The 16,702-nt window shown below is 41.6% G+C and overlaps 1 protein-coding gene across 3 annotated transcripts in view; it reads left to right on the top strand.

The window, feature by feature from the left end:
• MEGF11 (multiple EGF like domains 11) overlaps window positions 1-16,702 on the top strand; it is a 288,710-nt gene that overhangs the window by 213,283 nt on the left and 58,725 nt on the right. For all 3 annotated transcript variants that reach the window (XM_056345811.1, XM_056345810.1, XM_056345809.1), the window contains exons 12-14: window positions 9,851-9,971; window positions 12,114-12,277; window positions 12,682-12,784. In XM_056345811.1, the coding sequence (XP_056201786.1) occupies window positions 9,851-9,971; window positions 12,114-12,277; window positions 12,682-12,784 (388 nt within the window). The remainder of the gene's footprint in view (window positions 1-9,850; window positions 9,972-12,113; window positions 12,278-12,681; window positions 12,785-16,702) is intronic.

The following is a 16,702-nucleotide window of genomic DNA, read 5'->3' as shown; positions in this document are numbered from 1 at the left end:
AGATGCAGGACTTGGCTAGTGACCACCCTGGTGAATGCAGTGTGCATGGTAGGAAGGTTTAGATTTGAGACTGTGCTTGGACATTATCCTTAACTGTGTAGTACAGCTGTAGAAGAATTCTAAAAGAATGTTTGCAGATAATGCAAAACTATTAGGCTTGTCAAATATAAAGATGGTAGCAAATTTGAGGAGAGGCTTCATGTTACTGAATGACTGGGTAGGTTGAAATTCAGTGTTCAAAAATGCAGAGTAATAGACGACGGGAAAACAATGTTAAGTAAATACACAAAAGGTGAGTTGTAATTTAATTCCTACCATTCAGAGAAAGAGATCAGGCAATCACAGGGGGAAGCTTTCTGAAAAACTCAAATGAGTGCTCGGCACTAGTCAAAAAACAAACAAATCCAGAGCGCCAGATAGAATAGTTAGAATGATCAGGAAGAGAACAAAACGGGATGGAAAAACCATTTTTGTGGTATTGTGTAAATCCATAATATATCTAAATCTCAAATTACTGCATACAGTTTGGCTGATTCCTGCTTACAAAGGATATAATGGAAGTAGTGAATGGTGACAAAGATCATCTTTTATATGGAATAGCTTCTATACAAAGAATGACTAGATAAGGTAGAACTCAGCTCAGAAAACAGATGGCTGAGGAGGGGTACGATAGTGATCTATGAAACTGTGGATGGTGCATAGAACATGAACAAGGAATGGTTATTTACTATTTCTAATAACACAGGAACAAGGGGCAACCAATTAAATGATTGCACAGCAGGTTTAAAGACAAAGATAGTGCTTTTCACAGAATGCGTAATTAAATTGTGAAATGGCTCCCATAAAATGAGAATAAGAGAGTGGGATGATTTTGCTTAGAAAAGGGGTCACCAAGGGTAGATATGTGAGAAGTCTCTTACACCATGGGGGAAGGGGAAGGCAGAATGCATGTTTGCTATTTATCAGAGCATAAGAAGTTTCCCAATTAAAAATCAGGCAGTGGATTTGAAGCAAACAAATAAAGATAATTTTTCTCCTTTGTATTTATAATTAAACTGTGGATCTTCTCGCCAGAGGATATCATAGAGGCTGAAAGTATAAATGATACTTTCCTGGTTTTTCTAAGGTGCTTTTTGCAGAACTGTTCAGATTTGTCAGCCAGAGCCCAAATTTATTATTGCAAGAAAGTCAGGAGGCAACAATTGTCCTACAAGGTAGATCTTGGACTGTGCCACTCAGGCTATGTGGACAGAGCAGAAACCATCTCTGTTTCCAGACAAAGATACTCCTGATGCAGGTTTGTCATAGCCAGCTTTTAATTCTCACTCTGAAATACACTGCACTGCACTGAAATCCTTATCTGTATTTCTAAGTGTCTTAGGCTTCTGTTAGCCACTGATCTATTCTGCCCAGATCTGGGAAAGAAAATGATGGAACTGCACACGGTGTTAAAATCTTTCCTTTACCACAGTGATAACTCCAGTTCAGATGCCTCCATTTTAAAAAGCAGAAGAAAACAGCTTTTTTTATTATTTGTCTTTACCACTAGTATCCAAGGACTGCGATTTAGTATTTTGACATACTTAGCTAGCTTCTGTCCCACAGTTTGGACACAAGTAGATTATTGAGTAGATCATGAGGAGCACATGTACCAAGTATATACTTCTCAGGCATGTAAATACTTTCCACTTACTTGAAATCGTGCACATTGTATGTGGACCATTTTACCTTTTGGGACATTTAATTGTGATATGGCTGTGTTCTTTGGAGCATTTTAGAATAGCAGCTGATGAACGTTGATTATAGGAACAGCAATGAGGCCCACAGATGTTTGACTCTTTATAGCTTCCCCAGAGTTAAGTTTAAAATATTCCGAGTTTGCTCCCTGCCTCACCTGAATAAATCTGAAGTGGCCCTGTTCCAGATTTATATTGCTTTAACTAAACAGAGGACTTGGTTATCCAGCTGGCCGCATAATGTATTTTAGTAATGCTCCTGATACAGGCATGATTGACCTGCCTTGATAATGTATCTCCCTGTTACCTAAATCTAAACCCATGTATGATAGCTGTTTTCATTTCCATCTGAAATATCTGCTCCATAAAAAATCTCCCCACCTCCACTGTGAACAGAATTAGGAGTTTGGTTTTGTGTCTTGCCCGCATGTAGCCCACTGCTGGGGCTGGCCAAGCTCTGCACACTTAGATGATTTAGCTGAACACTGACTCCATCATGTTTTTTGAACTGTGCGTGGCTCTGTTGCTTGTACTCCATTACCGGTTGCCTGTGGGAGGCTGTCCTCTCAGGTATGATGCGCCGTCTCACCAGAGGAAATGTCCCGAGGAAATGATGTAGGAGTTGTTTTACGCAGATGTAGGAGTTGTTTTACCCAGTCTAAATCCAGTCTCCTATTTTTGGAGAGGTCCCTCCTGGATAAATGTGTTTTGTGATATTTTATTAGGTGAAATGTGCTGACTGTATAAAAAAATCTTGTTCAGAGGTTGATGATCATCTTTTTTACTCTCCACACTACTTTCCTTGTGAATACATTTAATTATATGATGCTGTATTCATTGCCTCGCTGACACTAAAGTGCTCTGCAGTTAAGGCCTAAATACTAAACCAGGCAGATATTCAAGCGTTGTAAAGTTAGTCTCTCTTTTTTTTTTTTCTTTTTTTATGCCAGCAACAGTGCTACACTGATTTACAGGAAGCAGGTGGGGGGAGGGTGCTATCTTTTGCCTGCTCTTTTTATTGAATTCTCTTTCTTTTTTTAATGCCCATATTTAGGTGACTTGAACAGTAGGAATAGGGTTTTTCATTTGCAGATAACTGACTGGTATTGGGCATATTTTTGGTGCAAACTAGAAAAATATTCCCTGGCGATGAGGGGGATTAGAGTACTCACTGACAGAAATCCAACTCAGGTTTGCTTAGTTTTCGTATGCAAAATCCAATTTTTTAAATGAAAGTTTTATTTGTTTTCACTTGATTTCATGGAGGAAAAAAGACCTCACAAAGCTAGAATTTGCTGCCTTTATTCTGGCAGAATACTGCTCCACCTCATCGTCAGTTTTATTGTGCCAGAGCATTGTTCCTTTTGGATGTATGAAGCATGTTGGAAGCAAGCTGCTGGAGGACAGGAGAGTGGTGAGATTCTGCTCACCCCCTGCTTCAAAAGATGAGAACTATCTTGCACACACAGTGTCTACTAGTTTGCCTATGTGGGTTTACTGTACACAGATCGTGTGGTGCATGCACATGGTAAAACCCTCTCTGCGCCTGGGATGAGGGCACCCAGCTGTCAGCACAGCTCGCCCCCGTTACTGCCTTCCCATGAGTTAGTGGGACAGCGTCCTGAACTCCCAGTTTGAAAGGACCCCGAGCCAATACGCACTGCCTGACTCCTTAGATGCACAGATCCTTGCATCTCTCACAGCTGGGATTTACTGTGCTGGAAGCCATGAGCTCTGTGCAGTTAATTCCAGCTCTGCACACACGTACATGGTGTCCAGACTGAAAGGCTGCACAAGGTCTCTGATCTGGTCTGTCATAGCCCATGTCACTCCATCAGTAAGGCCACAGCAGAACCTGGCCAGATTCTTGTTTCTGGACTGCTGTGCCCCTAGAGCCTCTCAGTCCCCCTTCTGGGTTTTTCTGTTTCCCATTGCACAGCTGCACAGTTAATCCAAGGTACGTTAACAGTGTATTTGGGTTATTTTTATTTCAAAAACAGGAGCGGTCAGCCTGTGGTCCCAGGGCTGTATGGGTGTCAGAGCAACAACTATCTATCCATCTTCCCAGAAGGGACCTTCCCCATCACATTGACCAGGCACCTTGTGAAGCCTTTGGCCACAGCTGAGGAAAGCCTCTGATTAGCACTTGGCCACCTGGAGAATAATTTGTACATGAACCGCAGTTACTTTGGGTAACTTCTGCTGCCCTCACAGTCAGCGCTCCCAGCTTTGCTTTTGCACAATAAAGGCTACAGCTATGACTGCTAAAATGAAATTAAACAGTTTTTAATCAAGTACTGTATGTACTAAAATTGACATTATGATAATTTTGCTTACTACTCTCTTTATAACAAGTTTCCATTTTGTTTCTGTGCATGTTTTGCTGAATACTTTTGATCAAACACAAAATTTAAGAATTAGTATCAGGCTGACAGGTTTTGAACTTGGCATTTACTGTGAAATTTACAGTATGAATTAGCATATTAGCACAAATTCAGAGGTGAAATAAGATGCTGACATCCATTTGTAAATGTTTGTAAATCCTTGTAAGATTATAGGAAGCAAAGCCGTGAAGTTCTTCCCACTCCCAAAGGTAGCTGTGCTTGGTCCTCAGGCATGTCCAGGTTTTACAGTAAACTCGGAGGACTGTGCCACCACTGAGGTGCAGATTGAGGAAAGCTTTGCAGATGGCTGTTGGAAGTGCTTCATGATTTAATGAAAGACTTCAGCATTCGGGACTGCCAATGGATGTGTCTCTGGATGAGTCACGAACTGTAAAGTCGCTTTTAAAATATAAGAAAGCCCTTTCCCATCCTTTCCACCTTACCCCATCTTCTTCCGTGAAAAGGGCAAAGGGAAAAGGAGGCTGAATAAGGTCATCAGCGGTGTTAGATGTATATCAAACTCTAGCACAACTATGTCGTATAATATTACAAAGTGGGTAAAGGAACATTTGTCAGATCTTAGTAACAGTGATTACCTGCAAACTGAACACTTGGCTTGTGCAAGGGCATAAGATCTTTCCTCAGCCTTTTTTTCTGCATTTTATCATTAGCACCAATAATAGCATCTGCAGGGAGTAATTAGAGACATCCAGAGGGGAAAGGAATTCTGCCAGAGGACATCATTATGTCTGGAAAACTAAAGATGCTGTGTAGTAAGGTCATGAATAAATTGTTTGAGTCTAGGGTGGAGGAGAAGACCAGTAAAAGTACAAAGTTTCCTACTGCTGCTAATATGCTTATGAAAAGCACATTAATTTCCACTGGAACACCATTAAGGAAATTAGTTTGTTCTGACAGTTTGTGTTGCTGGATACCATATGTTTACCTTGAGGGAATGTTTGTGGAGAACCACTTTGGGTTAATTGTAAATGTCACAATTAAATAAGTAAATATACAGAACTGTATCTATGATTTGCATCAGTGCACAGGCACTCTGTACCACTGGTGTGCCATGTAATGTGTGCACATATAAATATATACTTTTATGTACTATATCCATACCAATCAGCTTATCTGGACACACAGACATCAGGTACAAACAGCACCAGCATTTTGTCTTTCTGATCTGTTTATCATTACATACATATGGCACTGCACCATGCCCTTCCTTCTCTTTAATGCCTGCACTGTGAGCTCTGAGTACTGAGCATTGAGTTTCCCTGGTGCTCGTGACAGGTGTTGCACCTCTAATTCATCTGGCACAAAAACAGCGAGGAGGGGAGAGGAAGGAAATCAGATACCATATTAAAAATCTCAGATTAGTTGGAGTCACATTACGGATTACCAAGGTTCAAATACGTTGCCTTTCAGTGGTGTCAGTCCTACCTAATAATCTGCACAGGAGCTGAGGATTTTCAGCACCTTGACAGATTAAACCTTAAGAACACTCAAACAAACCTGTCACATAGGTCTTTATCATGCAAACTTGAGGCCAAGTTCAATAACAGCCCTGTTAGTTTTCTGCATTGCAGATGCCTTGAAAAATTGATTTTCTGTTTTGCCACTGACTTCAGTGGAACCAGGCTTTAGCCCTCCGAGGCAAATTTATTCGTGTAGATTGTAGCCTCTTCTGAAATTCTTAATTTCACATCCTTAAATAGTCAGTTTTGAGACAGACCAGCTATGGGTGCAGACTTTGCCGGGTGTTGCTCACCATTGCTGGGTTATTAACTTCCCTTATGGTCTGGGATACCCTTTTTGTTCCTTTGAAAATGCATTTCATGGATTTAAAGGCCTGATCCAAAATGTACAGGAATAAATACAAAACTTTGTATTGAACACTGGAAAAGGATTTTAAGGGGAGTTGGTCGTTGTTTACAGCAGGAATGTATTTTTACCAGAAACAAGAAATCCAGTCTGTTAGGGCAACATTAATCTGGGGAAAATCCTTTCTGAAGTGTCCAGAGCTTGTTAACACAGCTAACACCTAAGGCAGCAGTGTGTCTTTAAGCTCTACTAATATTGTACAATAATAATTTTTATGGAAGAAAATCTTCCCCTCTCCCTGAACAGAAACAAGACATATTATTGACTGCCATCCGGAAAGATGTATGCTCTGGCCCTCTGAGTCTATTAATATTTGATGCTGATGGATGTGAGCTGGCAGCCTTAGTTATTAATGGAGTTTGGTTCCTTGGACCTAACCCTCAATACATAGGGGAGAATTAACAATAACAAGAACTGTGTGCCCAAACCTCTCATGGTGCTAGAAAGGTCCGTTGTTTGGTTTCAGCAACTATTAGTATTTCTGAAGTACTTAAAGGTATGGAGGGTCATATAGGTGATGTTAGTCACATTGCTGCCACTGTTCATTTTCATTTAAAGGTCACCTTTTAGGGTCCCAGGGGTCACAGATCCCCCACCTGTATCTTTGCTGTGTTGGGATACTCTCATTGGATTTCGATTTCAAACAAAAAAATCTCACTTGTGTTAGCTTCTGAGCAGCTGCATGGAGATGTGGGACACCCTGTCCTTGGTTGCCCTGATGGGACATCTCGCAGATCAGAGAGTGGGAAGGTGTAATGCAAAGCAGAGGGATGGAACATGCTGCTTCACACATGGAGCAGGACATTTACTGGAGCTGGCCCTGATCCCACATGCAGTGAAAAGTTTTTCCATTGACTATGTTATAGTCAGATTTGAAATTCCCTGAAATTGGGAAATAATATATTGGATAGATTTCAGGGGTATATTTTGATGAAGTGGGCCTTCTAAGTGAAAATGATAAAGAAAATGAAGGACTTTTGAAAGCTTGTGATGTCCATATGGATCATTCTGACTTGGAAAATAGAGATGTAAAATACCAAGTTATTTATAGCTGGATTTCTTAATATAGCTGTAACATTTTCAGGGGTATATGTTTGATTGAATTAGCTACTCCTTCCTATCACGTATACCACATCCAGGCATTCCACTACTCTCATTAACCTCCCGATCTTAATAGAAAAAAGAATAATCAACATAAGGAGCACAGCTGTTGATTAATTTTACTAAATAGGATAGAAATATAAAGTACCATATTGCAAGAGTGAAGATTCAATGCACAACATTTGAAATCTGTTTAATAGAATATATAACTCATTAACAACTGGATAGACATATACTGCGGCATTATTCACTTGGGCAGGTGGTGAGAGGGAGGTGGAATTTACATATCTTTAACAGTACCTGAATGCATTTAATTTCATAGGTCATCCTCCCAAATCAAGTTCAAAATGTTAATAACGGGGTGTGCATTTATAATTAATAAAATCTTAGAGCCAGTGCTATAGTTCAAGTGCATTTTCCTCTTATGTAATTAAGAAGTTAAGTGTATTTGGCAGTTGTCACTCAGACAGCTCTGAAGGTCTCGCTTGTCAAACCCAGAGATAGAAATCTCATTAAGCCAGTTATTTTTTCACTTAAGGTGTGTTTGCAAAGTAAGTGCGTATAAGGTGGACAGCCAGAATGACCAAGCTCTGTTAGTCTATAAAGTACAGTACATTAAAGTAAATGCCAAAACTCAAAGACACGTTGAATAAAAATGAAACAGCTTGATGTTTAGCTTGTATACCCTACCTTTTCTTTGGGATACGCAAAGTGCCTGTGTCTGACTGCTCTCCATGCAAAGCCTACAGAAAACCAGTGAATCCACACCAGCCTGTTGTGCACATGGCCGTGGAGAACTTACTGCATAACACAAGCTGATCTGCCATCACAGAGCGTCAGCTGAGGAACTGTAAATCCACCTTCTGCTTCCACCCATGGCCCAGATGCTGTTTTAGTTAATCTGGTTCCCAAAGGGATATTTTAGTTCCACATCACTCTGTTCTACTTTCCTTTTCAGAGGAATTTTCTTTTACTTCTAGATCACTAGTTCAGATCCAAATAAGGTCAGTTGTCACAGAAATTATTAGCAGTACCAGCAGTTCTGTGTTGTACATGAAATGAGTTGGGAGTTTCATTCACACAAGATACAGCTTTCTAAGTAGCACTAATTGGCTGTCTAATTGTCACACACAGGAGAAAGGCAGAGGATTGATTAGGCGTGGAGACTGAATGCCCCTCTGCCATCCTGCTCGGCTCTGGGTTCCTGTAGCACATTCTGTAGGCATGCTGGCAGGGTAATGAGGGGCAGCATGCTCTGGATTTTCTGGCTGTCAAGACATCACCTTTTACTGCCGGGCCTTTTCAGGGGAACTTGTTTTACTCCACCAAGGTCAAAGATAGCATCTTTTACAAACACTGCTTTCACTCAAAAATTAGAGACTTCTAGGATTTACTTCTGAGCAGTACGTATTTTAACCATTTCTTTTACTTCCCCCGAAAACAAAGTTTTTAGTATAAAATAGGATGAGTCATACTGGTGCTAGGCAGAACTGCTACAGCAAGCATATGGGGGTTTATGGTGCTTAGAAATCTGTTCATATTTCCTTTTACTGTCTCAGTGTCTGATGCTGTGATATACAAGCTCCTGGAGGTACTTGCCATGGCATAGGGAAGCTGACATTTTGTGCATTTATCTCCTGAAAAATGGCTGCTCCTATCAAACAGTGAAGCCTCTCACCTGCAAAAATACATTTTGACCAGTATCTTTTCCCCTGAGCTATGGTATAGGTCACACTGCTCAATGTAGTTACTATTTAACTCTGGAGTAGAATAGCTTTCTCTGACATAAAACTAAATTATTAAAGTTTGACTCACTGAAGAAGTGAATTCAGGAGCTAATTTGTGATATGAAAGTCAGGACTACACATAGTAGAAAAAGGAGCAAGAATACCTTGTATATGCTAGCATAGGTAGACCTGACTACGGGACTCGGTAAGAAGGTTTAAAGGAGCTGTGCTCCCATTTTAATTCCCTTGTTGTATCAGATCAACAATATTAGTAAGAACTATGTCTCTCTTTCAGCCACGCAAGCTAATCAGTGCATACAGCGTACCGTCACTTACTGCTGATACGGTCTCCATTTCTGCATTTACTCTCCTTTCCCCTACTTTCCCCACACCTAAAGCAGAAATAGGACAGAGACCGTCTGTTTCTGTGTTCTGCTCTGTGTCCCTCCTTTCTGACATGTGCATCACTCCTTGTTCAGCATTCTTCCTGGAGTCACAATCTCGTGCAAATTAATTGAAAACAAATGCAGGTACCAGCTATGCCTCAAAAAGGTCTAATGCACCTGCCATGGAGTTTTCCTCCTTGCCAGTCTGTGGAAGATGAGCACGTATGGGATCCTTTAGCTTTTTAACAACCCTATTCTTAGAATATATTTTTCCAGAAATGCAGAGCAATCTTTGCACAGTTGCAGACTGTATATTTTGTGATTAGTGTTTTGTAAGTGATGTTTTGCTTAATGATCTAACATCTGTTCTAGGAGGTTTGTTTTTGTAACTTCCCCACCTCCTGCTGAATGAAAGCCAGAAACTTGTCCCTTTCCTCCAAGTCAATCAAAGCACTAATTGCATCATAATCATGGGAAGCAGCAGTGACTGCTCAAGTGCTGAAGACTCAGCAATCAACTCATAACACTCTGTTCACTGTTTTGAAAGAGAAAGCCTCCCTGTGCAGAGATGGGAATTTCCTGCAATTCAGATTTCTTTGGCTGACACTGACTTTTTTTTTGGTTTGCAGGGAGATGACTGCACCATTACCTGCATGGCAGGAACCTACGGAACCAATTGCTCATCAGTTTGTAATTGCAAAAATGATGGTGCATGTTCCCCTGTGGATGGTCTGTGCTATTGCAAAGAAGGTAAACAAAATTCAGATTTAACAATTGTCTGCAATTTGGCATCGATGCTTCTCCCCTTTTAAAGTGGCACAGCTGTGCAGTCAGTAACTCCACTATTTTCATGTGCCTGTCAGTAATTCGACAGTCTGCCCAAGTATCAAAACTCAACAGGGGCTTGACTGTATGTTTTGTCTCTGCCCTGAACAGGGGCCAGACTTAACTGCTCTGCTGCAAGAACAGGTCACAGAACGAAGAGTGCTGGCAGAGCCACAGCTCCTCTCCAGAGGAAAGGCAAAGTGTCATGGGTTAACCCTGGCTGGTAATTAAGTAGCACGCAGCCACTTGCTCACTCCGCCTCACCTAGAGGGATGGGGAGGAGAGTTGGACAGGAATGTAAAACTCGAGGGTTGAGGTAAGAGCAATTTAATAATTGAAATAGAATAAAAATGAAAGAACAATAATAACAATGATGACAATAACAGCTATAATGAAAAGGGGAAGGGAAAGAATAAAATCCAGAGGGAAAGAAAGAAAGAAACATGTGGTGCACAATGCAACTGCTCATCACCCACTGACCGATGCCCAGCCAGTCCCCGAGCAGCAACCTGCCCGCCCCAGCCAGGCCCCCCGGTATACGTACCGAGCATGACATCCCATGGTATGGAGTACCCCTTTGGTTAGTTCAGGTCAGCTGGCCTGGCTGTGTCCCCTCACAATTCTTCGTGCCTTTTTACTAACAAGGCCTGAGGAACTGAAGAAGTCTCACATCAAAGCTAAAACACAGCACCGTACTAACTCCTAAGAAGACAATTAAGTCCATCCCAGCTGAAACCAGGACACAAAGCAATCCCCAGACCGTTGGTGTCTTTTCTCTATCACTTTGCTGCCTCATTTCTCTGGGACTGAAGCCCCTGTTCTCCCCTCCATGCCCAGGGTGGCACAACTGGGCAAGGGAGCTGAGGCAGCCTCCTGCCTGTCTTTTCTTCAGCCCACTGCGCTGGGCTGTGCCCAGCCATGGTTATCCTCGCCAGACCTGACCCTGACCTGCAGTCTGGCCGCCTGTCTCGACCTCGGAATGCTCTCATTCCCACAGGCTTTCCTGGTGACCGGGGCTCCTAACCCATCCCAGCTGCCAACCCTGCTGTTGGGCAGGCCCTGGCTGTCTGCCCTTGCTGCCATCCTCAGGTCCCCTTCTCCCTGTACCCTGACACTGTGACAGCCCAGCCATGTGCAGGTATCCTCTGCCTCCTGAGCTGGTACGGGATTGCAGGATGTGGTGGTCTTTTATCTGGGGAAATTAGAAGTCTTGCCTGCTCCGGAGTCTCTTTGCAGGACTAACATCTTTTCTTCCCACACATATGTCCACAATTGCCTTCTGTTCTCAGTAGTGAGCGTAACCTATGTATCTAGTAATCACCTGAGAAATCTTGTACTGTTCCGTAGCCCAGTGTCTCTTATGTTCCCGGTGTAGTGGTGCCTTCCCCCAGAATACCAACATGAGCTATGCCTGTATGGCATACATAAGTCCTAAAACAGAAGTGAGGCAAATAATGATAAAATCTGGCATTTCAAACATGAATTAATGGATCACTGTAGAACCCCATTTAATGAGGGTGTATAAACCATGAGTTACTGCTCAACTCCATTACGTACAGCTGCAGTGTAATGAAAGCCATTGTGCAGCTGGTAGTTAAGATTTGAGCCTTAATGGTTAGAAATGATGGCCTTGGTCTTTTTTTAGGTGTAATAGCTTCTTTATATTAAAGGGTATTCTCAAAAATATGAGGTAAGAAACAGGCAGCATCAAATGGCAAGTTTCTCGCATCCTCGCTGATCAGCAGGCCTCCAGCCTGCCAGACAGTACTGCACCCTCCTGCTGCCTGAGCAGCTCCCAGAGAGGCATCAGACATCTTAATCTGGTAAACAGCTGACACAGTGATACCTGTATTGCCCTTCTGTATGTATAGATGCTAGTAGATTGGGAGGTCATAATTAAAGGGTCAGTCTTTGACCCCAAGATAGTCTTAACTTAGACCAAGATCAGCAGGAAACCGGTCCTAGAATCAAAGAGCTGCAGTTTATAAGGTGCCTTTCTCACTGTCTTTACTTTTTTTTTTTTCATGAAAACATCCCAAATGCTGTTTCTCTCGTATGTTTCTTTAGGGTGGCAAGGAGTGGATTGCTCTATTCCATGTTCAAGTGGAAGCTGGGGTCTTAACTGTAACCAGACATGTTACTGCACAAACGGAGCAGCCTGCAGGCCAGCTGATGGCTTTTGTCTCTGCTCACCTGGGTGGCAAGGGGACTACTGTGATCAGCCATGTCCTGTAAGTACAGCTGGGATGCTCTTGCATCCCCTTTAAAACTGTAGTCCATGTAGCTCTTCTAAATGTACAGTAGGTCACTATCTCATTATGTCTAGGGATATCTGAAGGAAATCATGTGTAAATAACAGATTGGGGTTCTAGCAGTCAAGTAGATGTATTATACTTTGCATTGTATTTTATCAGAGCTATTGCCGTGTTATCTGCATTTTCTTGAACATCATTTTTTAAAGTGATTCCTCATTTGGTTTTATATAGAAATGTTAGGCACTGAGTTGTTTTTGTTGTCTCTGTATGTTAATTTAAAAAATGCAACTCAGCATTAAGAGGGACATGATAGATGATTTTGCACGTTTTAGAACAAAAACCTGATTACTGAGAGACTTTTTTATTTATGTTTTTGGAAGGATGGAACATATGGTCTTAATTGCAGTGAGCGTTGTGACTGTAGCCACGCAGATGGGTGTGATCCTGTCACCGGTTACTGCTGCTGTCTTGCAGGCTGGACAGGTAAAATTAGCACTTACTTTAGTAAACCTTGGGGATTTTGGTTTTTGGGGTTTGGGGCACTTTTGGTGTGTTGTTCTGCTTTGCTGTTGCATCAGTGATAGCATTGGACTTGTGACTGCAAACTTAAATAATAGATTTGGACAAGATCAGCTGAACTTACCCATATTTAAATCACTCACGATAGTGACAATAATTGGCATTCATTAAATTTGTATTCAGATTAGTTGAAGATGGCTCCAAATCTGGAGCCAGATGTTAGCCTTCTGTAAAAAGAAACCACAGGAGGGATGCAGATCATCTGGAAATCCTGCAGAGTTTTTCTCCTTGAATAGCCCTTTCCACAGGGGTGTGGTTGTGGTACGGTGAATCCTGGGACCATCACACCTGGGGATGCGGAGAGATGTTTTCTGAATGCTAAAAGTCATTACAGCTGCTCCATTGTACAAAATCCAGTTTTGTCACAAAGCATTGTCTTTATGCTTTTCCCATTTTGCCATGCTTCTTGCCACACAGAAGGGTAGTTAAGGAGAGCAGATTGATGCTGGCTTGACAAAGAGTTTTCGTGATTACACAGAAGCAGGAAGGAATATTCAGTGAAGTCACAGAGTCCAAGCTGGAGATCCCAGTACAATCAGACCTGCACTTGACTCCATACTGATACGTCTCTTTGCCAGCTTTTGACAGCTCACATAACAGCAGCGGGGAGCAAGTTATTGACCCAACCAGTATTTCACACTTTGCTGCCTAAAATACTGGTTAATCTTCCTGAGCTCATTGTAGAGGCCCTGGAGGGAAATAAACTTATATTCTTGCCCATAACTGCAGAACCACCAGTGGCACAGACAATTAAAATGCATTTATATTAACAGCAATTCATTTGGAAAATTTAATTGTTTTTCAAACAAGTACAAGTTGGAAGAATGTATGGAGCAAGGCAGGCTGATCAACCAGCCGACATTTGAGTTGCTGTCACCTACACCTTCATTTATGCCTTAAACCAATGCATGCTTTCTATTTCTGATGGAGAGAACGTCACCACAGCAGCTCAGTTTCCAGAAGCATGAGGCAGCAGTGAAATTATACCTAGAATGTACAATGGAAAAAATCTCTTCAGAATTTAATAAAATTAAAAAATGGGAAGTTCTACGTGCTGCTTATAACAAGGCTACTTTTCAAAGATACTGGGCATGCATCCCTGAAAGGGGCATTTTTCCACAGGAAAATCCATTTTATAAGCTCACTAATGTGTCCCCCTCCAGCTTGCATTCTTCACTCGCTGGACTGCATTCATCTTTCTTTGAGCCTCTTTACCATCAATATATACATCTATCAGGCTTTAAAACTCTACAGTGCATTATTGATGATCATCAGAGAAACAGTAGGCTTTCCTGTAGTCATTGTGAGTTTCTTCAAGGGAGAAAATGGTTTGTAAAAGTACAGTAAATTAAAGGGATAGATTTATACACTCTTACTTTAGAAGTTTATTACACATCTTTCTGGATGTAGCATTCCAGAGGGAACTTCAGAAGATGTACTTTGCAGACAATGCAGACTAAAGGCGTGGCTTTTTCTTAAAGGCATTTGCAACAAATACTTTATACTTGCTCCCATGCACATGTGTAAATGTACTTCAAATGCGGTTACAAATTACTCCAAGTAAAGATAAGAATAATTTCTGGGACATCCTTCTTTTTTTGATTTCCGTATTGGGCAAGATAGATGTCTATTAACTTGCAGGGGACTTACTGCGAACTAACCACTCTATACTCCAGTGTGCCCCTGCATTTCTGGAACTTCCTTCTTCAGGACCACATTTCAGGGAGGAAAATACTATGTTAGTATTTGAGAGCAGGTCGGAGCTGAGATGTTGACAGGGCCATGCAAGGTGTGCACTGGAAATGTTTATAAGCAGAGCCAACACATGTTTTGTCAATTCTGCATCCAGTGTTTTTTCAACTTGGCTTAGCATCAGACACAAGGATAAATTCTGTTCATGCTAGTTTGAAAGTATGTAATTTAAGAAATTCTTCAGCTAGATAATTATATTTTCATATTAAGGAGTATGGCATCAGTGAAAGATTAATCTTATCTGTAGCTGTTGTGAACTGGGCTGTGACGTGTATTGCAGTGCATTTTATAAATACGTGATAAATAATTCAGGCTTAAATTTTTGCTTTCTGAATTTGGTACTAATTAGGCATGGCCTGCAAAAAGATCAGAAAAGTTCAGGATCACAAAACATCTGAAGGTTTTCCTGCCCACTCACGCCAGACAGAGAATTCACGTGGCTTTCTGATCCTAATAGCCACAAAACTTCATCTGAAACAGCATATTCTGTATGTTCATCCCACACGTGGGACTCCCTCTTGATGTCAGTGTTTTATGTAAAGATCAAGAGGAAGATTGAACCCATTTTCTTTAAAGTGGTTTTCAAGATGTTACTGATAGAAACCTTCAGAGACTGATAGATGGTAGGAGCGTGGAGGAAGACTGGGAAAAGAAGAAAAAAAGGCATGTAAGGAGTAGCATACAATGTAAGTTAATAGCAGTCTACCGTCCTTTTATTATGTTATGACTGCCACCCATCAAGACTATTATTCAGGACGATGCCTTTCTGAGTGTACCAGCTGGGGGAAGGTAATTTTCAGGAGCTGAGTGTACCTGGCAGATGGGAAGATGATGAAGAGATTCCCACATATCAACCAGGAGATCACAAAGCTGTGCAAACCAGCTGTATGCATAAATAAGCACACTGGCAACAAGCTGCTTAGAGACATGCATACACAGTTTCCATTAAGTTCAGTGGGGAATTGCATGTGTGTTACAGCCAGTGGTTGAGGTTAGATCAGATCTAAAGATGATTGCACCCTGTCGTTATTGCTGAAAATTACCTAACCAGGTACACAGGCTCATTGTATCACAAATGGCATTGTAGAGCGCATGGCAAGCATAACATTTGTACATGAAAGAACAAAATCACATTGGCAAAAGGATCTCATGGGATACAAGCAAAGTGAAACTTGCTCAAATGTGGGCTGAAATCGGATCTGTGACCTGCTGACACAATGCAGAGCTGAATTTTCTTCCACATGAAGGAAGTGTCAGATTCAGTAACGGTAAGGGCTCAGCCTCACACTGGATGGACTACTCCAGCTCGCACCAGTACTGCATATACGTAACCTCATATATATAAATAGTACCCTTGAAATCAAAAGAAGACATGTTCATATCTATTGCTAGGTTAAAAAGGAAAAGCATAGCCTCCAGCAGGATCAAGGCTTGACTGATTAGACTGATTGTCTTCTAAAGATTAATAGGGTCTCTCTTACTCCAGATCTGCAATGAACTTTAGATACACATTGCTTCTGTGCTTTGCAGCTCTATGCCTGTCTATATGTGTGCACACAGATACCTTAAAGCTCCCAACATACTAGTTATTTGTGGAAGAGGTGTTATTTTGTGTACATTCAGGTTAAAATGAAAATGCTTGAAAAATGAGTCCTTCAGTGCTAATTGAATTTGGTTAATTAGGAATCTTGCACACACTGAATCCGCAGAGAGAATGGAAGTACAGAAAAGCTGTGTGTGATGGAGCATTTCCTGGAAGTCCTTTGCAAGCAAACAGGCCCCGCAGATGCAGGCATCAGTCTCATCTCACCTAGATGCAGCCTCCTTTCCTGGATGCTCCATGACAGTGCTAAGAACATAAATATCAGTTAGGCCTCTCAGTGAATAATCTGAAACTGGACAGAAAAGGACCAGCTGCCCTGATAAACTTGTCGGATGGATTAGAATCTAGGGAGAACATGGGGAGGCAGTGTCCCTCTGTTAGCTGTAATGCTGTGTGACTGGAAATTACAGCTCCAGCTAAGCCATATGGATTTTGCAAGCTGAACTGCAAACCCCACAACGTTGGTC

The sequence above is a fragment of the Falco biarmicus genome, chromosome 7, assembly GCF_023638135.1.
Source record: "Falco biarmicus isolate bFalBia1 chromosome 7, bFalBia1.pri, whole genome shotgun sequence".
In the NCBI taxonomy this organism is placed as follows: domain Eukaryota; kingdom Metazoa; phylum Chordata; class Aves; order Falconiformes; family Falconidae; genus Falco; species Falco biarmicus.
This window is presented reverse-complemented; position numbering and strand designations above follow the sequence as displayed.